At 36.6% G+C, this 19,766-nt stretch overlaps 2 protein-coding genes across 2 annotated transcripts; one reads left to right on the forward strand and one right to left on the reverse strand.

Moving 5' to 3' along the window:
- Positions 1–14,400: 14,400 nt before the first annotated feature.
- Positions 14,401–17,038, forward strand: LOC115716401 (copper chaperone for superoxide dismutase, chloroplastic/cytosolic). Its single transcript, XM_030645186.2, has 6 exons — positions 14,401–14,734; positions 14,840–14,866; positions 15,157–15,229; positions 15,317–15,451; positions 16,088–16,311; positions 16,505–17,038. The coding sequence occupies exons 1-6, from the start codon at positions 14,492–14,494 to the stop codon at positions 16,766–16,768; spliced, it is 966 nt and encodes a 321-aa protein (XP_030501046.2). The 5' UTR covers positions 14,401–14,491; the 3' UTR covers positions 16,769–17,038.
- LOC115716402 (nudix hydrolase 14, chloroplastic) lies at positions 16,984–19,552 on the reverse strand. The gene is made up of 7 exons (XM_030645187.2): positions 19,044–19,552; positions 18,792–18,897; positions 18,281–18,358; positions 17,948–18,040; positions 17,733–17,825; positions 17,558–17,656; positions 16,984–17,315 (listed from the first exon to the last, which is right to left on the reverse strand). The coding sequence occupies exons 1-7, from the start codon at positions 19,289–19,291 to the stop codon at positions 17,082–17,084; spliced, it is 951 nt and encodes a 316-aa protein (XP_030501047.2). The 5' UTR covers positions 19,292–19,552; the 3' UTR covers positions 16,984–17,081.
- Positions 19,553–19,766: the final 214 nt, after the last annotated feature.

Raw genomic sequence — 19,766 nt, forward strand, 5'->3', positions numbered from 1 at the left:
TGTGTGTAGCCTGCCCCCTAGTTTATGCATGGCCATAGTGGCAAATGCCTCTCTTTGACAAAGTCTAGGCTAGGAAAATTCCCCTGAGTGTTACCATGACTTTAGCCTAGTCCTTAAACAAGGGGCAATGCCTGAAATCTATAACTTTCTCAACCACCTCTCCTAAAGCCCAACTTTACAAAGAGCAATAGTTAGGAATCGCTTGGAATGCGGAAACTTGCCCTTCCACAAGAAAACCATCCCTGACCAACATCCTTCGTGCAACATTCTATTTAAGCAATTAAATACTCAAGTCACTTAAAAGACGCTAAGCTCTGCGACCACTCAACGGTCTGGGAGTGAGTTAATAGCTTATTTGCACTATCAGGGTGTTTAGCTAACTTAAAATTGCAACCGCCTAAAGGGACATAGCAAGAATAATGCAACCTGAAAATAGGAAACAAGTGTTTGGCCCCCAAATACTTCCTAAATCAGCAGAGGGATTAAAAGTTAAGAAAGGTCTAAGGTTTGAAGTTTTGGCCATTGGAACCAAAAATCTCTAAAGAACCTAAGATAATAGCCCTTAAAATGGTCTAGCATGCAAATGAAAGAGAATAAAAGCTTAGAGGGAAACAAATAAAACTAAAAATCCTATATCTATTATAACGCCCCGCATACCATGCATAATAAAATGTCTCCACGAAAGATAAAGGCCCGTGCCTTAAAACCAGGAAAGATAGTCTTCTACAATATTACAAATAGCCATTCAGACCAAGCATGGAAAAAATACTTTTGCAAATATTAAAAATTATGTCTTGCAAAGGATAGTAAGTTAAAAATAAAGGAATAAGAGTAAGGCCTGATCACTGCTGGGGAGGGACATTGGACATAAGGTTTTAATTTTGGATTTTCCCTTCAGGGTTGTCTTTCTGCAAATGGTCACCTTCCTTGGAGGAAACTTCCATGACCTCTGCAGATTGATCCCCTCCAGCTTTATCGTCCTCGACATCCTTAGTTTCATTTTTAGCCTCACCATCTTCTGAAGCCTCATCCTTGGCCCCGTCATAAGTATTGAGGTACTTGTTGATGTCTATCTTGTATATCGAGACCATATTAGAAAATTCCTCTACATCTTCACCAAGGTAGCTGAAGATGTTGGGAACACTCTCCGATAAGCACGTCAACACGAGGACATGGGCTAGGTCTACCAAGGGGACTAAGGCTCGATGATGAGACTCTTGATCTTTCTTGCGCTCCTCCTTCTCGTCCATGAGTTCCTTGCACAAGGCGACAATTTCCTTCAACGCCTGGACCTAGCCTTGTTGAAATTGAGACTTTATGTCTTGCAAATCCTATATGGTCTTGGTCCTTGTCTCAATGAGCATGTCCTTCTCCCTGATGCCTGCAGTCAAGGCGGTAACCTGGTCCTTAACAAGCCAAAAAAGTGCCTTAGCTGAGTCAACTTTAGCCTACAGACCCTTTATGATATTATTTTTGTCCTAAAGTTCTTGAAGTTTGACAAACATCTAGTTCTCAAGGGTCTCCTTGGCTCCTTTGCCCTCTTTGAGCTCTTGGGCCATAGTAGAGTTGGCAGATTCTAACTTAGCATGTTGGCCCTTAAATTTATCCTCTATTTGGTTCTCGAAATCGTCCTTGTAATCATTAAAATTTTGCAAATACTTCTTGTCGGCCTTGGCATCCACATCAGTGCAATACTGTTTAACCTCTTGGATGTTCTTGTCAATCTTTTCCATGGCCTCCTTCTTGATATACTCGATTCGGGCCTCCAGTGCCCATTGAAAGGCCAAGGAAAGATCAAGCTGAACTGTCATATAGCTCACTTCTTTACATGTACGCTCTGCAAGAACCGTCATCTGAAATAAGAAGAGAAGAGTCAGAAAAGGAGTGATAACTTATGGCAAGTGACAAAGAGAAGTTAAGTGAGAGATCAAAATACCCTAGCTGTTTGTTGCCTCGCGGAGTTAGCTAATAATATGGGATCAGTGTTGCTGCCTATTGCTCACGTTTTAGTGGTTAATTCAATCATACTGACTGCTATGTCCTCCAGCAGGTTAGCACTAAATGGTGCCAATTCCTTGCCTAGGCACGGCATAAGTTGTTGGATAAGGATACGAAGATCCATGATGGGTGCATTGTGCCCTGGGTTACAAATTCCTTCAATTATTTTGGCCCTCTTAACTACGGACAACCGGTGAGTCCTAGATTGGACGATGTTATGCTCCTCAGCAAGTTGACGTTTCAAATAACTGTCAGCTTTGCGTACTTATTCTAAGACATTAGCCCTTATATTGGTAAGTTTCAAGGGAAACTTAAATGGAAATGATGGAATCTTGGGCAACCAAGTTTAGAGCTCTTGGGTTTATTTTTCCTTAGAGTGTTGGTCGAAGAAGATGAAGCTAGAATTGACTGATTACTCGAGAATTGTTTTGGTGGGTTTTTTTTTGGGTAAGGTGCTTTCTTGGTTGGATTTGTGTTAAAGGATTGGTGGATGCGAGAATGGTATGCTTTTCGGTAGCATTTTTATCCTGTGGGTTGTGAATTGTATTGATGACTTAAGTCATGGAAGAGCAATTGGAAGACTGCGACTGTTGGTTTCGAGCTGGAAGGCTTTCTACCCTAACAGACACAGATGCCCGAAGGTCTCTGATGCCTCCGGGAGATAAGTGTCTATCCCTTTTGTCTTTCCTTCCAAGATGTGGGTCGGTGCTGGAGAGTTTTAACGATGCTACTGCCTTTGGAAATACCAAGCCTTCCCTAGAACCCTCATCGTTTGAAAGAATCATGGGTTCCATCTCCTAGTTCACAATATCTATCGTAACGAGAAATTTAATTATCATGTTGCTTCCACCTCTAGTGGCCAGTCTGATCTTTGGATTGTTCCTAACTTTGGGTTGAACGGCTGAAGGGTCAAGCGTGTGGCTAATTCCTTGAGCGTCAGAGGTTTTGGAGGAGCCAAAGGCTTTGGCCTTCTTGGCCCTAGATTTCTTCTGCCTCCCTTTACCATCATCCATGTCATTGACCTTTTCGATAGCACTCATCAAGTTGCTCAACATCTTGGACTCAAGTGTATCTGAGTGATCAAAGTACAACAATAATCAAATCAATCGAAAAATAGAAAATAATAACATAAGCAAACAATAAGTAACACAAACTAAAACAACAGAGATGCAATGTGGATGCAACCGTGAAACAAGTAACTATATGGTCCTCCTCTCATAAATAAAGTTACTTCTTCCCGACTAATGAAGCTATTGTGTTCCCTGAAGCTCAGGAAGAGCATGGTTAGAAAGGTATCTACTATAATGATATTTGAGAAAGACTCAAGGTTATCTGGGTTCCTAACTATTTTGTCTACCCTATCAAGATAATCCTTCATTGGATACCTACGCAGATCCAAGTTTAGGAAATAATTGTCGAATCCCCTTGGTCTCTCAGTGACATTCGAGACAGGCTGAGGGTGTGAATTACGCGGAAGGGCATTTCACCTCTTTTAGAAGTACATGCTCCGAAAGCATTTTTGTCCAGCTATGCTAGCAAAAACCTTGCTTGTACCTCTTCCTCCTTAGTAAGGGTCTAGATGATGACTTGCCCACGCAGTCACGAAAAGTTTCTTATCTTTTGCTGCCTTATTAATCAAAATAGACATGTCCAAAGTAATTTGTTCTTTAAAATCCACTATAAAAAGTCTTACTTTTTGTCACAACAAAACTTGTGACTAAAAGTGAAAAGTTGTGACTAATTATAAATCATCATTTCTATGTTGTGACTAAAAGGTCCGTGGCTAAAAGTATTAGTCACAAAAATTACAATTTGTTGTGACTAAATGTAGTTTTAGTGACAATACTTGTTGTGACTAAAACTAAATTAGTGACAATACTTGTTGTGACTAAAACTAAATTAGTGACAATTTGTATCTAAATACTATGTTTTAGTCACAAGTAAAATTTTATTATGACTATAAGTCACATTTAGTCATAAAAAAATTATGTTGTGACTAAAAAATTGTCACCAAAAGTAGCAGTTTTTTGTAATGATCGTTGAGGATCTAAAGTTGACCCCTACTGCTAACGCCATGGATGCTTTGGAAATTTGCAATCAATCCATGTTGGCGCAATAGCCCAATGGTCACCAAATCCTCCACTTTCAGTTCCTCCTCTAAAAAAGCCTCATAGAAGGTTATTTGTTGTTTCAATCGCCTGTTAGCGTAGACATGGGGACGAATTCTATAAGAAACAAATCAAAGTCATGTATAGAGATGTGACTGCATTTTTAACTTTTAGAAAAAAGTTACAAAAAGATGAGTCTCGTACCTGGAATTTTGAAGTCCAGTGAAAGACATCGGACTCGTTTCAAAGGGAAACATGTCGTGAAGAACCAGTACTCACGTAGATCTAGGCAGTGTGAGGAGGTGCTTGTTGGATAATGAGTGCGCTTGTACTTCAAGAGGCGATAAAACCCAACCTTTGTAGGGTGCACCCGCATGGGGAGCAATTTCAGCTCATAAAAATACAGTATCTCTTTCGGGGTTGGGGCAGCCTGGCCTTGGGATTTGCAGAATACCATCCGAAGAGCAGCTTATATGAAACAAAAAGAAGTTGGAAGGCGTAGTTCCTTCCTTAATGCAAAATTGAGCAAAAAATGTTCTAAGTGGAAGGTGGGCTCCGCATGAAATATGCGACCAACTCCATGCCCCAAAACCTTCCACACTCTGGGATGGAGAGTCCCCGATGACAGACATCCTATGCCACGTAGTTCGAGAATGTTTTGGATGCTACCATCATTGGAATATGCCTTCAGTAAGCCGTAATTCCTCAGCTGATTGGGTCATTGATCCATCTCCCAAATAGAGGTGTTAAGTGCCAAAGGAGACAGAGAGGTAGCTTTGGATTTAACTTTGCCCTTGTCCTTTTCTTTACTTTTTTCCTAGATGTCTTCAGAAGGCCCCTTTCCTAGAGCTGGGTCTTCAGGACCCAAACACGCAGGGGTGCATTCGCTGAAGACACTCTAGGGACCTCTTCAAGGCTCATGATTTCCAAATGAAAGTCATCATTTTTACTAGACACTGAAAAATGGGAAGAAAAAGAAAACCCAAGTAGTTAATACCCCATATCCAAATGAAAAATAAAGCATTGAGGAAGGCCTCCCCAAACTGCTTGGAGAGGTCCCCGCCAGACTCGTCACATGAAAGGCCACCCTCGTAGAGCAATCTGTTATGGTGACGAATCAGGAATCTAAGAATACAACAAATATAAAAAGTTTAGGTTTTTCTTTCAAAAACAAAGAGAGGAAAGAGGATTGTCCTGGAAACTAACCTAAACCAAGAAAAGCTTAACCTAAACGTCAGAACTAGAAAACTTTATTCACATAGACGCTCGCATCGACCTAATCAATAGGAAAAAACCACGGTAGAACCCTAGTTCCAAAGGTATTATTCCAAGATTTGTGCGCACCCATTTTACACACAGTAACCATAATATTCAGACATAAACCCTACGCATGCAAATAGTGTATTTCTACAAACTCGAGACCACATTTTAGAATCAAAGTAGGAAATAACGGTCCAAAAGGAGGAAATACTTACTTGTAGAAGGGTTGAGGAAGAATCACTAGTGGCGTGTGGTTGTCCAAAGTCCTATGAGCCACTTGAGGGTCTGGTTGTGACTCACCATAACAAAGAACTCGTCGCCTGTATGAGCTTTGATCATTGCTGAAATCTGGAAACAAGGTTGGGAAAGGAGATGAGGTTTCTGGTTCAGAGAAGTGTTTAAGAGCGAGTGTACTTCTGTGAAAATGTTGTGGGTTAAAACTTGCAGATTAAAGTAAGAAAGGGGAAAATGAACTTCTTCGCCAAGTTTTTCATTTATATGGTTGGCAACAGATTGGTATGTTTTGAAATGGGCGGTCCAGATCGTACCTATCAAGAGTTGCTCCATCAAAAGGCTGAGGACTCGAAGAATTTACATTTAATGCACCTTGGGAGAGAGAATGGGGCATTCATTACTTATCATTTCATGGTAGCAAGACGAATGCAACACGAACCAATCGTCTTTTCATGTCCTGCCGCTACTCGTTGTCCAGAAGAAACACGCCTAGGCCTGGCGCGTAAGCCTTACGGCTTCACAAAATGGACACCACGTTTCAACAAAATGACAATTTTATCACAACAAGGGGTATATCAACTCTTTCGCTGTCCAAAGTTACACAAAAGATCGCTTCCACATTTCAAGATATTTTTGGCGTATTATAATAATAAATCAAGCATCTGGAAAGAAGCTGCAAGCTCTCACCACTAAGGAGTCCGGGAACTTGGGGTAAATATTATTCGTATTCCCAAATGCCTGATATGTGGCCATCACAGAAGGGTGCCACTCTAGACCATCCATGATCAGTATATGCTTTCCACTTAATGACACTAAGGAGACTATTATATTATGGAAGCCAATCAAAGGTCCTCAATGTTAGCGAGTACAGATAGGACTCTTACTATCCATCCGCAATTAGGGAGAATCAAAGTTACTCAAAGCTTCAAGTATTCCAGAAAGTTAGTAGGTCAGTGTGATCCGAGAAGGCTTTGGATTTTTTACACTGGAGCTTATTCAACAGTACCCTATCCAGAATCCGAAGTGACAGTTACCCATCCTCTGACACCGAATCAGATCTTGTTCCCTGCATCAGACCATAGTAGTGCGTACGTGCCTCTAAAGTCCTCTTTTTTGTCCAACAGCTTGTCTAGGTAGTAACTTTTTAAGGTAAAACCTTTGAGTGGCATGTGTCCTTGTTCACATGAATCCTTCACTGCAGTCGTACACCACACGATGGGGAAGTTTCCTACCTACTAATGGTCAGGTCGTCATTGTAATACCCTGGAATTAAGAAATAGATTAGCAAAACCCTAATTAGATAATTATGAATTAATTGAGGAACTATATTATTGTATAGTTCAGTATATATGAATTAATATGAATTTTATCATGTTAAGACCCCGTTGGTGAGCGAGGGGCATTTTAGTAATTATGATCCAAGAAGGGTAAAATGATGAAATTAATTTAATTACGTGCTTAATGGAACTATATTATTATATAGTATGCATGTGTTGTCTTTACAGGTGTGTTCTGACAGATTGGCGCGGTATAGTCACAACTGGGTATTTCAGGACGAACGGGGTTCGGGCCCGAAATGCGATATGAAGTGAATTATTTGGTATTTTTATTTGATAATATGAAATCTGAAATTTAATTGGGATTTATATATGTTTGGAATGACAAAATTACCCTTGTGAGGGTGTATCTGTGTATTTAAGCCCTAGGGGCAAAATGATCTTTTGACCATAATGATTTACACTTAATAAAAAATTGATTTTTGAGGGAAATAGATGATTTTTCTGGTTGCTTCTCCCTCTCACTCGAACCCTCTTTCTCTCCCTAACCCTCTCAAAATTTTCAAAGCTAAATTGGTGTGAATTGCTTGATTTTGGAGCTTGAAATTGGAAGGATTTTAAGCTTGGATTGAGATAGTTTCTAGCTGAGCTTATTTGGAATTTATTGTTGAAATTCTTGCTGATTTTATTTGTTGAAAAGCATGTTTTGATTTGTTGAGTTTGTGGAGTTGCATGTTCTTGGTGTCGGGTTTTAGTTTTGGTGAATTGCTTACGGAATTGCATGATTTGATGGGAATTTGTGTTGTTGATCTTGGAGTAAGAGTATAAGGTATTTTTTTCTAGTGGAAAATATATTTTAATTGGAGTGTTTGCGGGTAGAAGTTTGGGTATGTTTAGGTTGAAGTGTTGGGTTTTATGCCCTAACTAAAACTCATTTCAATATAATCAGATTTACGTATTAATATAGATCAGAAATAACATTTAATGTTGCATGGTTCACATGATTTATTTCATGATTATATGTACATAATGTATGAATTCATCTGAAATCCTTTTAACATACTAGATCCTGTTTATTGTGCCGTCAACACATTGGAAAGTAAACATGACTATGTGAATAAAGTTTCCTAGATTTATCAGACATAGGGTTTTACTGATATGATAATCTACAACAGAGTTTACTTGCATTTGGAGAAGTGTTATGTTCTTTCCAGAGCATTGGTTAAAGTAAAGCTCAGGTTGGATGCATGGAGTATGCATCGGAAGGGACCGATATTGAACTTTGACTTAGATTTATTAAACTTACCGTAATATCTATTCAAGTCAATATCGCCTAGTTGATCCTAGATCAAATGATCTTAATCCTGTTATGATTAGGCTCAATCTTGAAAGGCTATTCGTGTTCTTTGATTTGTTAGTTAAGCCTACTTTTAGGTCAGGGTGATATGTACATTTTGGGAACACGGTAGTGCAATTGAGTGGGAGCGCTATCATAAACATGGAATCTTTAGCTTCTATCTGGCGAATAGTAAGCAAAGGATGATCTCCTTCGAGCTTGACCAAACGAACATAAATGGTGGAGTACTCATTTCACATAAGCTGAAATATCATTTATACGGGGTCAAGTGTTTTAAGGAATAAATACATTGTAGGGTGTAACGGTAATTTAATCCCTTAACAGTGTAGATCATTCATATAGAGGATCAGTGATCAAATTAGGATTATAACAATGGATAACTAATGATGCGTCTATATGGTGGAACATATAGAGCATTCTATATACTGAGAGTGCAATTCTAAGTTCTATGCGTGGATTCAACGAAGAATTAATAAGTTAGTGAATTTTAGTGCTAAATTCTTGATCTACTTATTGGAAGCTCGGTTATATAGACCCATGGTCCCCGCACTAGTTGAGATAATATTGCTTGTAAGACTCATGTAATTGGTTTTGATTAATCAATTATAATTCTCAAATTAGACTATGTCTATTTGTGAATTTTTCACTAAGTAAGGGCGAAATTGTAAGGAAAGAGTTATAGGGGCATATTTGTTAATTATGATACTTTGTATGGTTCAATTAATAAATATGATAAATGACAATATTATTTAATTATTATTTATAGTTATTAAATAGTTAGAATTGGCATTTAAATGGTTGAATTAGAAAATTGGCATTTTTGAGAAAATCAGATGCAGAAAAGATAAAACTGCAAAATTGCAAAAAGTGAGGCCCAAATCCACTATGTAGGGCCGACCACTTTTGTAGGGTTTTTCCCTCTGATATTTTCATTATTTTAATGCCAAATAATTCAAACCTAACCCTAGTGGAATGCTATAAATAGATAGTGAATGCTTCAGGAAAATTACACTTTTCTTCTGACACTTCTGATTCAGAAAAAACTGAGCCTTCTCTCTCCCTATCTTTGGCCGAACCCACTCTCTCTTTCTTCTTCCTTAAATTTCGAAATTACCTTAGTGTATGAGTAGTGCCCACACACAGCAAGTGATACCTCAATCATAGTGAGGAAGATCGTGAAGAAAGACTTTCAGCAAGAAGGAGTTTCAGCATCAAAGATTCAGAGAAAGAGATCCAGGTTCAGATATTGATAATGCTCTGCTACAGAAAGGAATCAAGGGCTAGATATCTGAACGGAAGGAGTCATTATTTTCCGCTGCACCCAATGTAAGGTTTCCTAAACTTTATATGTGTTTATTTCATCGTTTTAGAAAGTTCATATTTAGGGTGTTAATAAACATACTTGTGAGTAGATCTAAGATCCTGGTAAAATAAATTTCCAACATGAAGTTCATGTGCTTGAACTTGAACTTTGTTGAATAGATGCATGAATTTTTGTGTGTTTATGCAATCTGAAATTATGAGATTATTGTTGGATATTGATGCTTGAATCGTGTGTTTTAAAACCCTAGATTTGAGCTTGATAAGTTGTGAACATGTTTGAGTGTTTGCTTGTGATTTGGGATGAAAAGATTGGAGTTGTTGCTGGATTTTCGTGTTTCAGGCTGCTGGTTTCTGGGTTTGCAACCCAGATGCCGCGGCATGCTATGAGCATGCCCCAGCCCGCCCCTTGCTGGTGGAACCTAGGTTTCGTCCCAGGTGCCGCGGCATGGCTTGGGCATGTCGCGGCCCACCCTGGTGTTTTTGGGCAGTTTTGAGTTGAATTTCGAAAATTCATAACTTTTGATTCCTAACTCCGATTTGGGAGTTCTTTATATCGTTGGAAAGCTCGTTCCGAGCTCTGTGTGATTATTTGAATTTTAAATGCAATGATTTAATTTTAAGAGTATGGAATCAGGGGGTTAACCCTAAGTGTGAAAAATCCCAGATTTGTGTGACTAGGATTACCGGTACCTGATCAGGAGCACCCGAAGATTTGGGAATCTCAATCAATAGCGGGACAACAGGTAAGGCAGTGATTAGCACGTAGAGTATGCGCAGTGGCACTTATATTGAGAATGATATGTATGATTATTTAGTAACCGGAATTAGGGTTATTACCCTAATATGAGCAGTTGATTGCCTAGGGTTATTACCCTAGTGATATGTGTATGAAAATGCCATGTCATATTATATGTGATGAGATTCAAGAGTTATGCGCTTAAAGCATAATCAGGTTGGACTCGGTAACCATAACCGAGATGAACTAATTCTAAGGCCTTAATGTATATAGACGTGTGAGAGCAACACGTGGGTCTACGCCACGTAGATTTAATTAGATATGTGAACACAACACATAGGTCTACACCACGTAGACATAAATGGGCATGTCAGTGCGATATGCAGGTCTGTATCATACAGACATATGTGAATGGCATATTTACTTAAATAGTATGATGGGCATATTATTATTGTAATGTTTTATACTGTCTTGCTGGGCTTTGCTCACGGGTGCTCTGTTGGGTTTTATGCCCTAAATAAAACTCTATTTCAATGTAATCCTTTTTATTTAACATCAATAAGGAAACAGAAGTATTTTTCATTCATTTGTGTATGTTTTGGTTCACCTTATCAATTGCTTGTCTATTTGATTTATAAATTCATGTGAAACCCTTTTCACATACTTGATCCTGTTTATTGTGTTGTCAACATATTGGAAAGTAAACATGACTATGTGAATAAAGTTTCCTAGATTTATCAGACAGAGGGTTTTACTGATATGATAATCTACAACAGAGTTTACTTGCATTTGGAGAAATGCTATGTTCTTTCCAGAGCATTGGTTAAAGTAAAGCTCAGGTTGGATGCATGGAGTATGCATCGGAAAGGACCGATATTGAACTTTGACTTAGATTTATTAAACTTACCGTAATATCTATTCAAGTCAATATCGCCTAGTTGATCCTAGATCAAATGATCTTAATCCTGTTATGATTAGGCTCAATCTCAAGAGGTTATTCGTGTTCTTTGATTTGTTAGTTAAGCCTACTTTTGGGTCAGGGTGATACGTACATTTTGGGAACACGGTAGTGCAATTGAGTGGGAGCGCTAACATAAACATGGAATCTATAGCTTCTATCTGGCGAATAATAAGTAAAGGATGATCTCCTTCGAGCTTGACCAAACGAAAATAAATGGTGGAGTACTCATTTCACATGAGCTGAAATATCATTTATACGGGGTTAAGTGTTTTAAGGATAAAATACATTGTAGGGTGTAACGGTAATTTAATCCCTTTACAGTGTAGATCATTCATATAGAGGATCAGTGATCAAATTAGGATTATAACAATGGATAACTAATGATGCGTCTATATGGTGGAACATATAGAGCATTCTATATACTGAGAGTGCAATTCTAAGTTCTATGCGTGGATTCAACGAAGAATTAATAAGTTAGTGAATTTTAGTGCTAAATTCTTGATCTACTTATTGGAAGCTCGGTTATATAGACCCATGGTCCCCCCACTAGTTGAGATAATATTGTTTGTAAGACTCATATAATTAATTTTGATTAATCAATTATAATTCTCAAATTAGACTATGTCTATTTGTGAATATTTTCACTAAGTAAGGGCGAAATTGTAAAGAAAGAGTTTTAGGGGCATATTTGTTAATTATGATACTTTGTATGGTTCAATAAATAAATATGATAAATGACAATATTATTTAATAATTATTTATAGCTATTAAATAGTTAGAATTGGCATTTAAATGGTTGAATTAGAAAATTGGCGTTTTTGAGAAAATGAGATGCAGAAATGATAAAACTGCAAAATTGCAAAAAGTGAGGCCCAAATCCATATTGCCTAGGCCGGCCACTTTTATAGGTTTTTTCATCTGATATTTTTATTATTTTAATGCCAAATAATTCAAACCTAACCCTAGTGGAATGCTATATATAGATAGTGAAGGCTTCAAGAAATTTACACTTAACAATCTACTTTTTCCTTCAGAGAAAAACTTGAGCCTTCTCTTTCTAAACCCTAGCCGCCACTTCTTCTCTTTCTTCTTCCTTGAAATTTCGAACCACTTAGTGATTAGAGTAGTGCCCACACATAACAAGTGATACCTCAATCACAGTGAGGAAGATCGTGAAGAAAGACATTCAACAAGAAGGAGTTTCAGCACTAAAGAAGGAGAGAAAGAGATCAAGGTTCAGATCTTGATAGTACTCTGCGACAGAAAGGATACAAGGGTTAGAGATCTGAACGGAAGGAGACATTTAATTCTGTTGCACCCAATGTAAGGTTTTTAATACTTTATATGTGTTTATTTCATAATCGTTTTAGAAGTTCATATTTAGGGTGTTAATTAACATACTTGTGAGTAGATCTAAGATCCTGGTAAAATAATTTTCAACATGCTCTACTGTGCAGGATGCAGGAAAGGGAAAGGCATTAGCTGATCAGCTATGAGTTCAGGAGCTGGGCGAAGAATGTACATGTCCGAGCCATATCAGACCAAGCGGGTTAAGGGTTTACTAGTGATGAACTTTTGAAATTCCATTTTACCGCTTAGGCCGGCTGAAAGAAAAAGACTTGTAATAAAGTTCTAAATATTTTTGGGATCCCAACTGTTTAAAAGTTTAAATTATTACAAGTTTTATTTTCATTCTGTTTATTGCAAAAGTTTAATTTATGCGCTATTTTGATTAGTAATCCCGTTTGGAGGATTAGGATTTCGTAAATAACTTGGGCAGCGTGCCTAATTATTTAGGGCGTTACAGTCATGTTGTAGTGCCAGCCCTTGCTTACATTAAGCCTATAAATACTCTTATTTTTTATGTACAAAGGATGAACAATTTTATATTAGCCGAACCTTTGCGAAAATTCTTACAAGCTTTCTTCTTCATCAAGAGAAACAAAAGGAGTGGAGAGCTAGGATTTATACTATAAACACTTGTATTATTCAAATACTTGCCCAAAGGGCTAATACAACTCACTCGTGGACTACGAATTATTAACGTCTGAACTACATAAAAATTGTTTGCCTATTATTTGCTATTTTATTTATTTCTTATGCTCTGATTTATTAGTTTCCGAAAATCTCGATAAACAAAACCTAATACTGAAATACAACAATAACAATTTATCATCTTTAAATTTTTTAGTATATAACACTTTATAATACCTTTTAGTATTATTCATAGTAATAGTAAAATAAGGATCTAAATACTGTATTAAAAAGGATCAAATATACTTTATATCTTTGTTTGCAGTAAAAAGTAATGTTAATTTTATTGAATTTTAGAAAGCCAATATTATATATATACATATTTTTTTTTTCCTCTTGCATTCTTCTCCCTTTAAAAAGTTAATAAATAGAAAAGAAAATTCTGACTTCATGTCTAATTAGATCATGAAATTTAGTTATGACATAAAATATTTCATAGGTTTTATGTTATTTTGGCAATTTAATCTGTGACACATACTTTGAATTATAGGTATTTATTTTTAGAGTTGGGAGGGGGGGATAATAATTACTTAGTTTAAAGAGAAAAATTTTATTAAATTATTTAAAAAATTAGGTCGCATTTAGTAATATTTTTTTAATTAATTTTTTATTTAAAAAATTAAAAGAATAAAAATATTTTTTAAAAATATATTCTGTAAAACTGTTTTCACTTTTTTAATTTTTAATTGAGAATCAAAATTTTGAAAATAAAAAGAGGTCATTTTCAATATTTTTTTAAACCGTTTTTTTTAATCAATATTTTGGACTCCGACCAGATCCAGACCTAAATTCCCCACGACCTTGGCGTTGAACCTGACCTCTCACCCGAATCCAAATCTGACTCCCTAACCTAGACCCGACTTAAGTAAAATAAAAAAATTAAAAATAAACTTTACATAATAGAATTTTCTATTTTTAAAATTGAGAAACGAAAATAGTTATACAATGTAATTTTATTTTTCAAAACAAAATTTTTATTTTTCACTTTTGTTTTATGATTAAAAAATAAAAAAAATAAAGTATTACTAAAAGAAACCTTAATATTTTAATATTTTAAAAATAAAAATCAAACAATAAAAAACAAAAATGGAAGTGTAATTCTCTCGCAAGGAAGGTACTAGAATAAAAGTTGACCAAGTACCAAGTTACAAAAATAGTCCACACCACAAAGCTCTTAAAAGGAGAAGCTTTGAGAATAACAGAATGGCATTTCTGAGGTCTCTAGCTACCACAACTGCCATTGCTGCAACCATACCTCTTGCTTATTCTCTTTCTTCTTCATCTTCTTCTTCCTCTCGATTTATTCCATTTTCCAGACCCCAAAACCTTCCTTTTCTCTCTTCCACCTTACCCTTCTTCCCAAATCAATTGTGCCTCGCTAGAAGCTCCGCTCCGCCTTCCGCAGCTCTCCAAATGGCTGGTCCCGCCTCCGAATCCTCTACTCAGGTTCGCTCAAATTCACGGAACCCAATTTTTGTTTTCTGTTAATTTTTCTTCTTTCTTTGATGGATTGGAATCTGATTGTTGATATTTCTTAATTTTAAAACGCAGAGTGATGCTGTCTTGCCGGAGTTATTAGTGAGTTTGAGTTTCACGCCACTTTTTATCTTGTTTTGTTTGTTGGGTTATCCCCAAAATTGTGATTAATCTATTTCTTTGACGCTGTTTCATTTTTATCCTTTGTGGTATCTAAAAATTAAGGTATTTGTTTAACTGAACTAGTTCTGTTTGTGTAAAGAGGAAATTTTTGTGGGATTGTATTAAAGCTAATATATATCAACAACTTTAGTGGTGATTTGAAAATTCATTTAAGGGGTTGTGCTTTAGTTTGATGAAAACTTACAATTGTTAGTTTGATATGGAGACAGACAGAGTACATGGTGGATATGAAGTGTGAGGGTTGTGTTAATGCTGTCAAGAATAAGTTACAGACTGTCAATGGTAGGTTTATAGTAGTGGCTTTGTTAACCAATTTTTTTTGCCCTTTCTTGTTGTAGACTGTAAAGTTCAAATTTGTTTGTATTTCAGGGGTTAAAAGTGTTGAAGTGGACCTGAGTAATCAGGTAGTAAGAATTCTTGGTTCAACACCTGTGAAAACCATGACAGAAGCTTTAGAGCAAACCGGTCGAAAAGCCAGACTGATTGGGCAGGGTGTCCCTGAAGGTTGGTTGTTCAAACTTCTCTATTTTCTGTTTTGTGATTCTTAAGCAACTTATTGAGTTTTTTCACAAACTTCTTGATTTCAATAAAAATTCAAATAAGAGTTATTTCAATAACTTCTTGGCTTCAATCAAAATTCAGTGTTCACATATTTTCACATATTAATACTTGAGTTATCAGGGCTTGTAGTTTATCACACTCAGTTCTAGTTGTGAGGTAGTCATACATTAAGCATACTACAAAATCAAGATTGTAATTTGATAGAGGCTAAATTCACTGAAACCACTAATGGTATTTTGGGATCTAAGCATTAAGAACTACTGCATCATTAGCTTTTTGGAATGAATATCCTAAAGTGAATGAGCTTACATTTACCTGTTTGGAGCTTCTACAAAATGATAAGAGTTGGCTAAATTATTATAATATGTACACACACGCCCCTTGAATAGGGCACTAGCATACAATCAGTTCTAAAAAGTGAACTATACCATGTTGAATTTATAGACAGCTTGCAGTGTTTCTTCTCTTCATGAATTGGTCACTAGATGAGAAAAGGCTTTATTTTGATATATTTTGATAGTTCGATAATAGAAGCAAGTACAATATCTCAAGTACTTAACAACCTCCTTTGCTTGGCAGATTTCTTGATTTCTGCTGCTGTGGCCGAATTCAAAGGCCCAGAAATATTTGGCGTGGTTCGCTTGGCTCAAGTGAATATGGAGTTGGCTAGGATTGAAGCCAATTTTAGTGGCTTGTCACCTGGTAAACATGGCTGGTCTATCAATGAATTTGGTGATTTGACAAACGGTGCTGCAAGCACTGGAAAAGTGTTCAACACACCAAGAGAAGGACCTACCGACGAGGTTGGTTTCTGGCCTTTATAGTTCTTTGATTATTCAATTATGATTTATATACTGTTTAAGCTCTTTGAATAGCACAGTAATTGCCTGCAATTGATTACAAAGTGATCAACATATTAACACTCACACTTATGTAACTTGTATGAAAATTTAATAATGTCCTTATTCCAACTTGGGTTTGCTCGGTAATTTTCAGCCAGTGGGTGACCTGAGAACATTAGATGCTGATGAGAAAGGTGAGGCCTTTTTCTCAGGTGTCAAACCAAATTTGAGAGTTGCAGAACTGATTGGACGGTCAATAGCAATCTACAAAACAGAAAACAGATCAGATTCTGGCATCGCAGCTGCAGTAATTGCCAGAAGTGCTGGTGTTGGTGAAAACTACAAAAAGCTTTGCACCTGTGATGGCACCACCATATGGGAAGCCACCAACAGCGACTTTGTCACCAGCAAGGTCTAAAGATTTAAGTGAAACAGTTCTAATGCACGAGTTGAATTTTGATACCCAGCAGTGGAAAAATAGTTCATGTAGCCTGTAGTCATCGAGTTTTATTCATTGAAAAATAGCAATGTATTTTCTATACTATACTATATTTGAGGTGCTAATAGATGAGCCGAGAGCTCCTGCTTTGTAAGATTTGAATCACAGCATATGTTATGCGCCAACAATAATTAAGACCAAAAGTATCTAAAGTTCTGCTTAAATCATATCAGTTTTCAGACAGAAAAACAGATTATTCTTTATAAATTTCACTGGAAGGGAAAGACAAGTTCTACTTTGGAGGAGACAAGAGACCTTCTCGTTTTGCCATTTCATACAGAGCAATGGCTGTTAAAACCTTTGCATCAGCTGTTATGCGCCATAGTTTAGCATAAGGAACAACACGAACCTTGATCAGCTCCCCGTGATCACGAAGACCTGTTTCTTTACCTTCCAGCTGTGCAATAACTCCTTTATCAACTTTCCCTCTGTATAGAAACATGCTTAATTCTTCATCGCACCCTCCCTGATCATGGGAAAAGCTTAATAAGAAAGAGAGTTTATTCACAAACCATGTCAACTGATTATAAGTTGCATTGACATTCTTGGTCATTCTTAAGAAATTTATATTTTTGTAACTTTCTTTTCGAATTCATTTTCTTTCATAGCCAAGGGATATAAGCAATCTTAATAGCCTAACAGGCATTTGTGCAGCTGTGCTCACATCCTATCCTCATGAAAGAAAAAAAAATGCAAATGCCAACTTACCGGAGAAGGAATAACACTGCACCCAGTAGATGGATCAAGGAAGGCTGTGAGGTCTATCATGTCTTCTACATTTAATTTTATACCAGTTTCTTCTTCAACCTGCCACAGTCAAGACTATAAAAATACGTTTAAAAAATGACACTAACAAATACCACTAATCAAATAGACAAAAGACCTCGCGAACTGCAGTCCCGGCAAAATCTCCCTTGTCATCATCCAACATTCCAGCAGGCAATTCCAAAATGAGCCTACCAACAGGGACCCTCACCTTGAGAAAACATACCAGAATTCGCAACAATATTTTAGCAATGGCAAAAGTTTATAAGTCATGCTTTCCTTTAATTTCACTCTCTTTAGCTGAGAGAGAACAGCATAAGTCATGGATCAAACCTGTTCAGTGAGAACAGCATAAGTCTCATCTTCTGAGTCCAAAAGAATCAGAATGGCCACAGCCGGTCCTCGGGCAAATACTATACCTGGAACCTAAACATGTTTTAGTCAAAACAGAAACGAAGAGGAGGAGATGATTGAAAGCAGGCATCAAAGAATTAATGGAATATTCAGAGACAAAACTAAGACCAACTTGTTGAAAAAATACATGGGATGGCATTGATCAAATGAAGAGAAGAAAAAGATAATTAAAAGCTCAATTTGGCTATTGCGCTTTAAGAAAATAACAAAATAGACTCAAAGTACATGGGGAGGAATGATTATAATATATACCTTATTGCCAGTTGATTTGTCAAAAACATCTGCTTTGAATTTGAGAAACCCAATACGCTTTCCAAACATATCCACTCCCTATTATGAAAAAACCATCACTCAATTTCAGTATACTAAAAGAAATGTGTTTCACAAAGTAAATTCTTTGTGAGATCATTTTGTAAAATAACTAATTTAACAATTCATTGCAAAACATACATAATAACTATTTTGATAATTCTTTGCCAAATATATTTTCTATATACTTAACATCAGTCATACACATTCAACATCTTGTCAAGAAAACTACTTTGTTCTCCAGTAAAATAACCAAAAGAAGAAAAATCTATAAAAAGGTGAAATATCACCACCCATTTTAGAAAAGGTGATTTATTCATAATCAAAAGGGAATTCTTTAATTGTTATTATCTGTATGTATGTCTTGAAATGGAATTATACATAGACGAAATGTACACTTTATATTTCAATAAACCAAGCAAAAGAATACAACAAAATGGAGTGAAAAAAACACCTGAATCAAGACTTGTTTCAGAGACAAATCACCTCCAGACAAAATCCCAGTCTCACTTTCCATGTTCTTCAACCACTGCTTGAACAAAGATGAATCTATGGCGTTCCTAGAGAGTGATCAAAAAAGGAAAAAATCAGAATAATAAGAAATAACAATAATAAATAAATAAATCAAGCAAAAAATCCCAATCTTTCATTTTTTATTTCTCCAATTTTTTCAGAATGGGTATACGAGAAAGGAGATTTGAAAAACCAGAATTCCGAATCGGAGACCCCAGGAGCGGCGACAATTTGAACGGGCTGAGCTAGTTGAGAAGCCAGAGAAATAGAGTGAGTAAGAGTTGACGAGTTGGCCGACATTTTCGCGCGGAAGGTGGCGGAGGAGGGAGTGTAGAAGGGGTTTAAAATTAGAGGAGAGAGAAGGGAAAAGGTTTTGGTTTTGGAGAGAGAGTGGAGATGCCATGGCGGACGCATCACAGCTTGGAGAAGCTGACTCGGCATCTCTGACTTCTTTTATTGGGACACTCCCACTAAAAATTGGAGAAAATTAGTGCATAAATCCCAAAAACTTATGCTGTTTTTTTCCTTTTGGATGAAAGCCCAAAAACTTATGCTCCATGCATAAGAGAAGTGAACACTTAAGCTACTCTTATTAAGCGATCATGAGGGTGCGTGTGTTGAAGTTCTAAAGTTTGAATCTTTGATTATACAATGTAGGCATGGAGCATAAGTTTTGCTAAATGGGGATTGTTCAACAATTGTAAGGGATTTCTTAGTTGCTTGGAGGTGATGCCCCTTGTGCTCACCAAGATTTTAGAGCTTTTTTATTTGGGTAAATATCATTTTGGACCCTGTGTTTTGTAAAAGTTACAGATTGGACTCTGTGTTTTGTTAAATGACAAAATGAACCCTGTATTTTCTAAAATAGTAAAAATAGGACCCTGAGCTTAATTTTTGATAACTTTTTTTAATACAA

This window comes from Cannabis sativa, chromosome 5 (genome assembly GCF_029168945.1).
Source record: "Cannabis sativa cultivar Pink pepper isolate KNU-18-1 chromosome 5, ASM2916894v1, whole genome shotgun sequence".
In the NCBI taxonomy this organism is placed as follows: Eukaryota; Viridiplantae; Streptophyta; class Magnoliopsida; order Rosales; family Cannabaceae; genus Cannabis; species Cannabis sativa.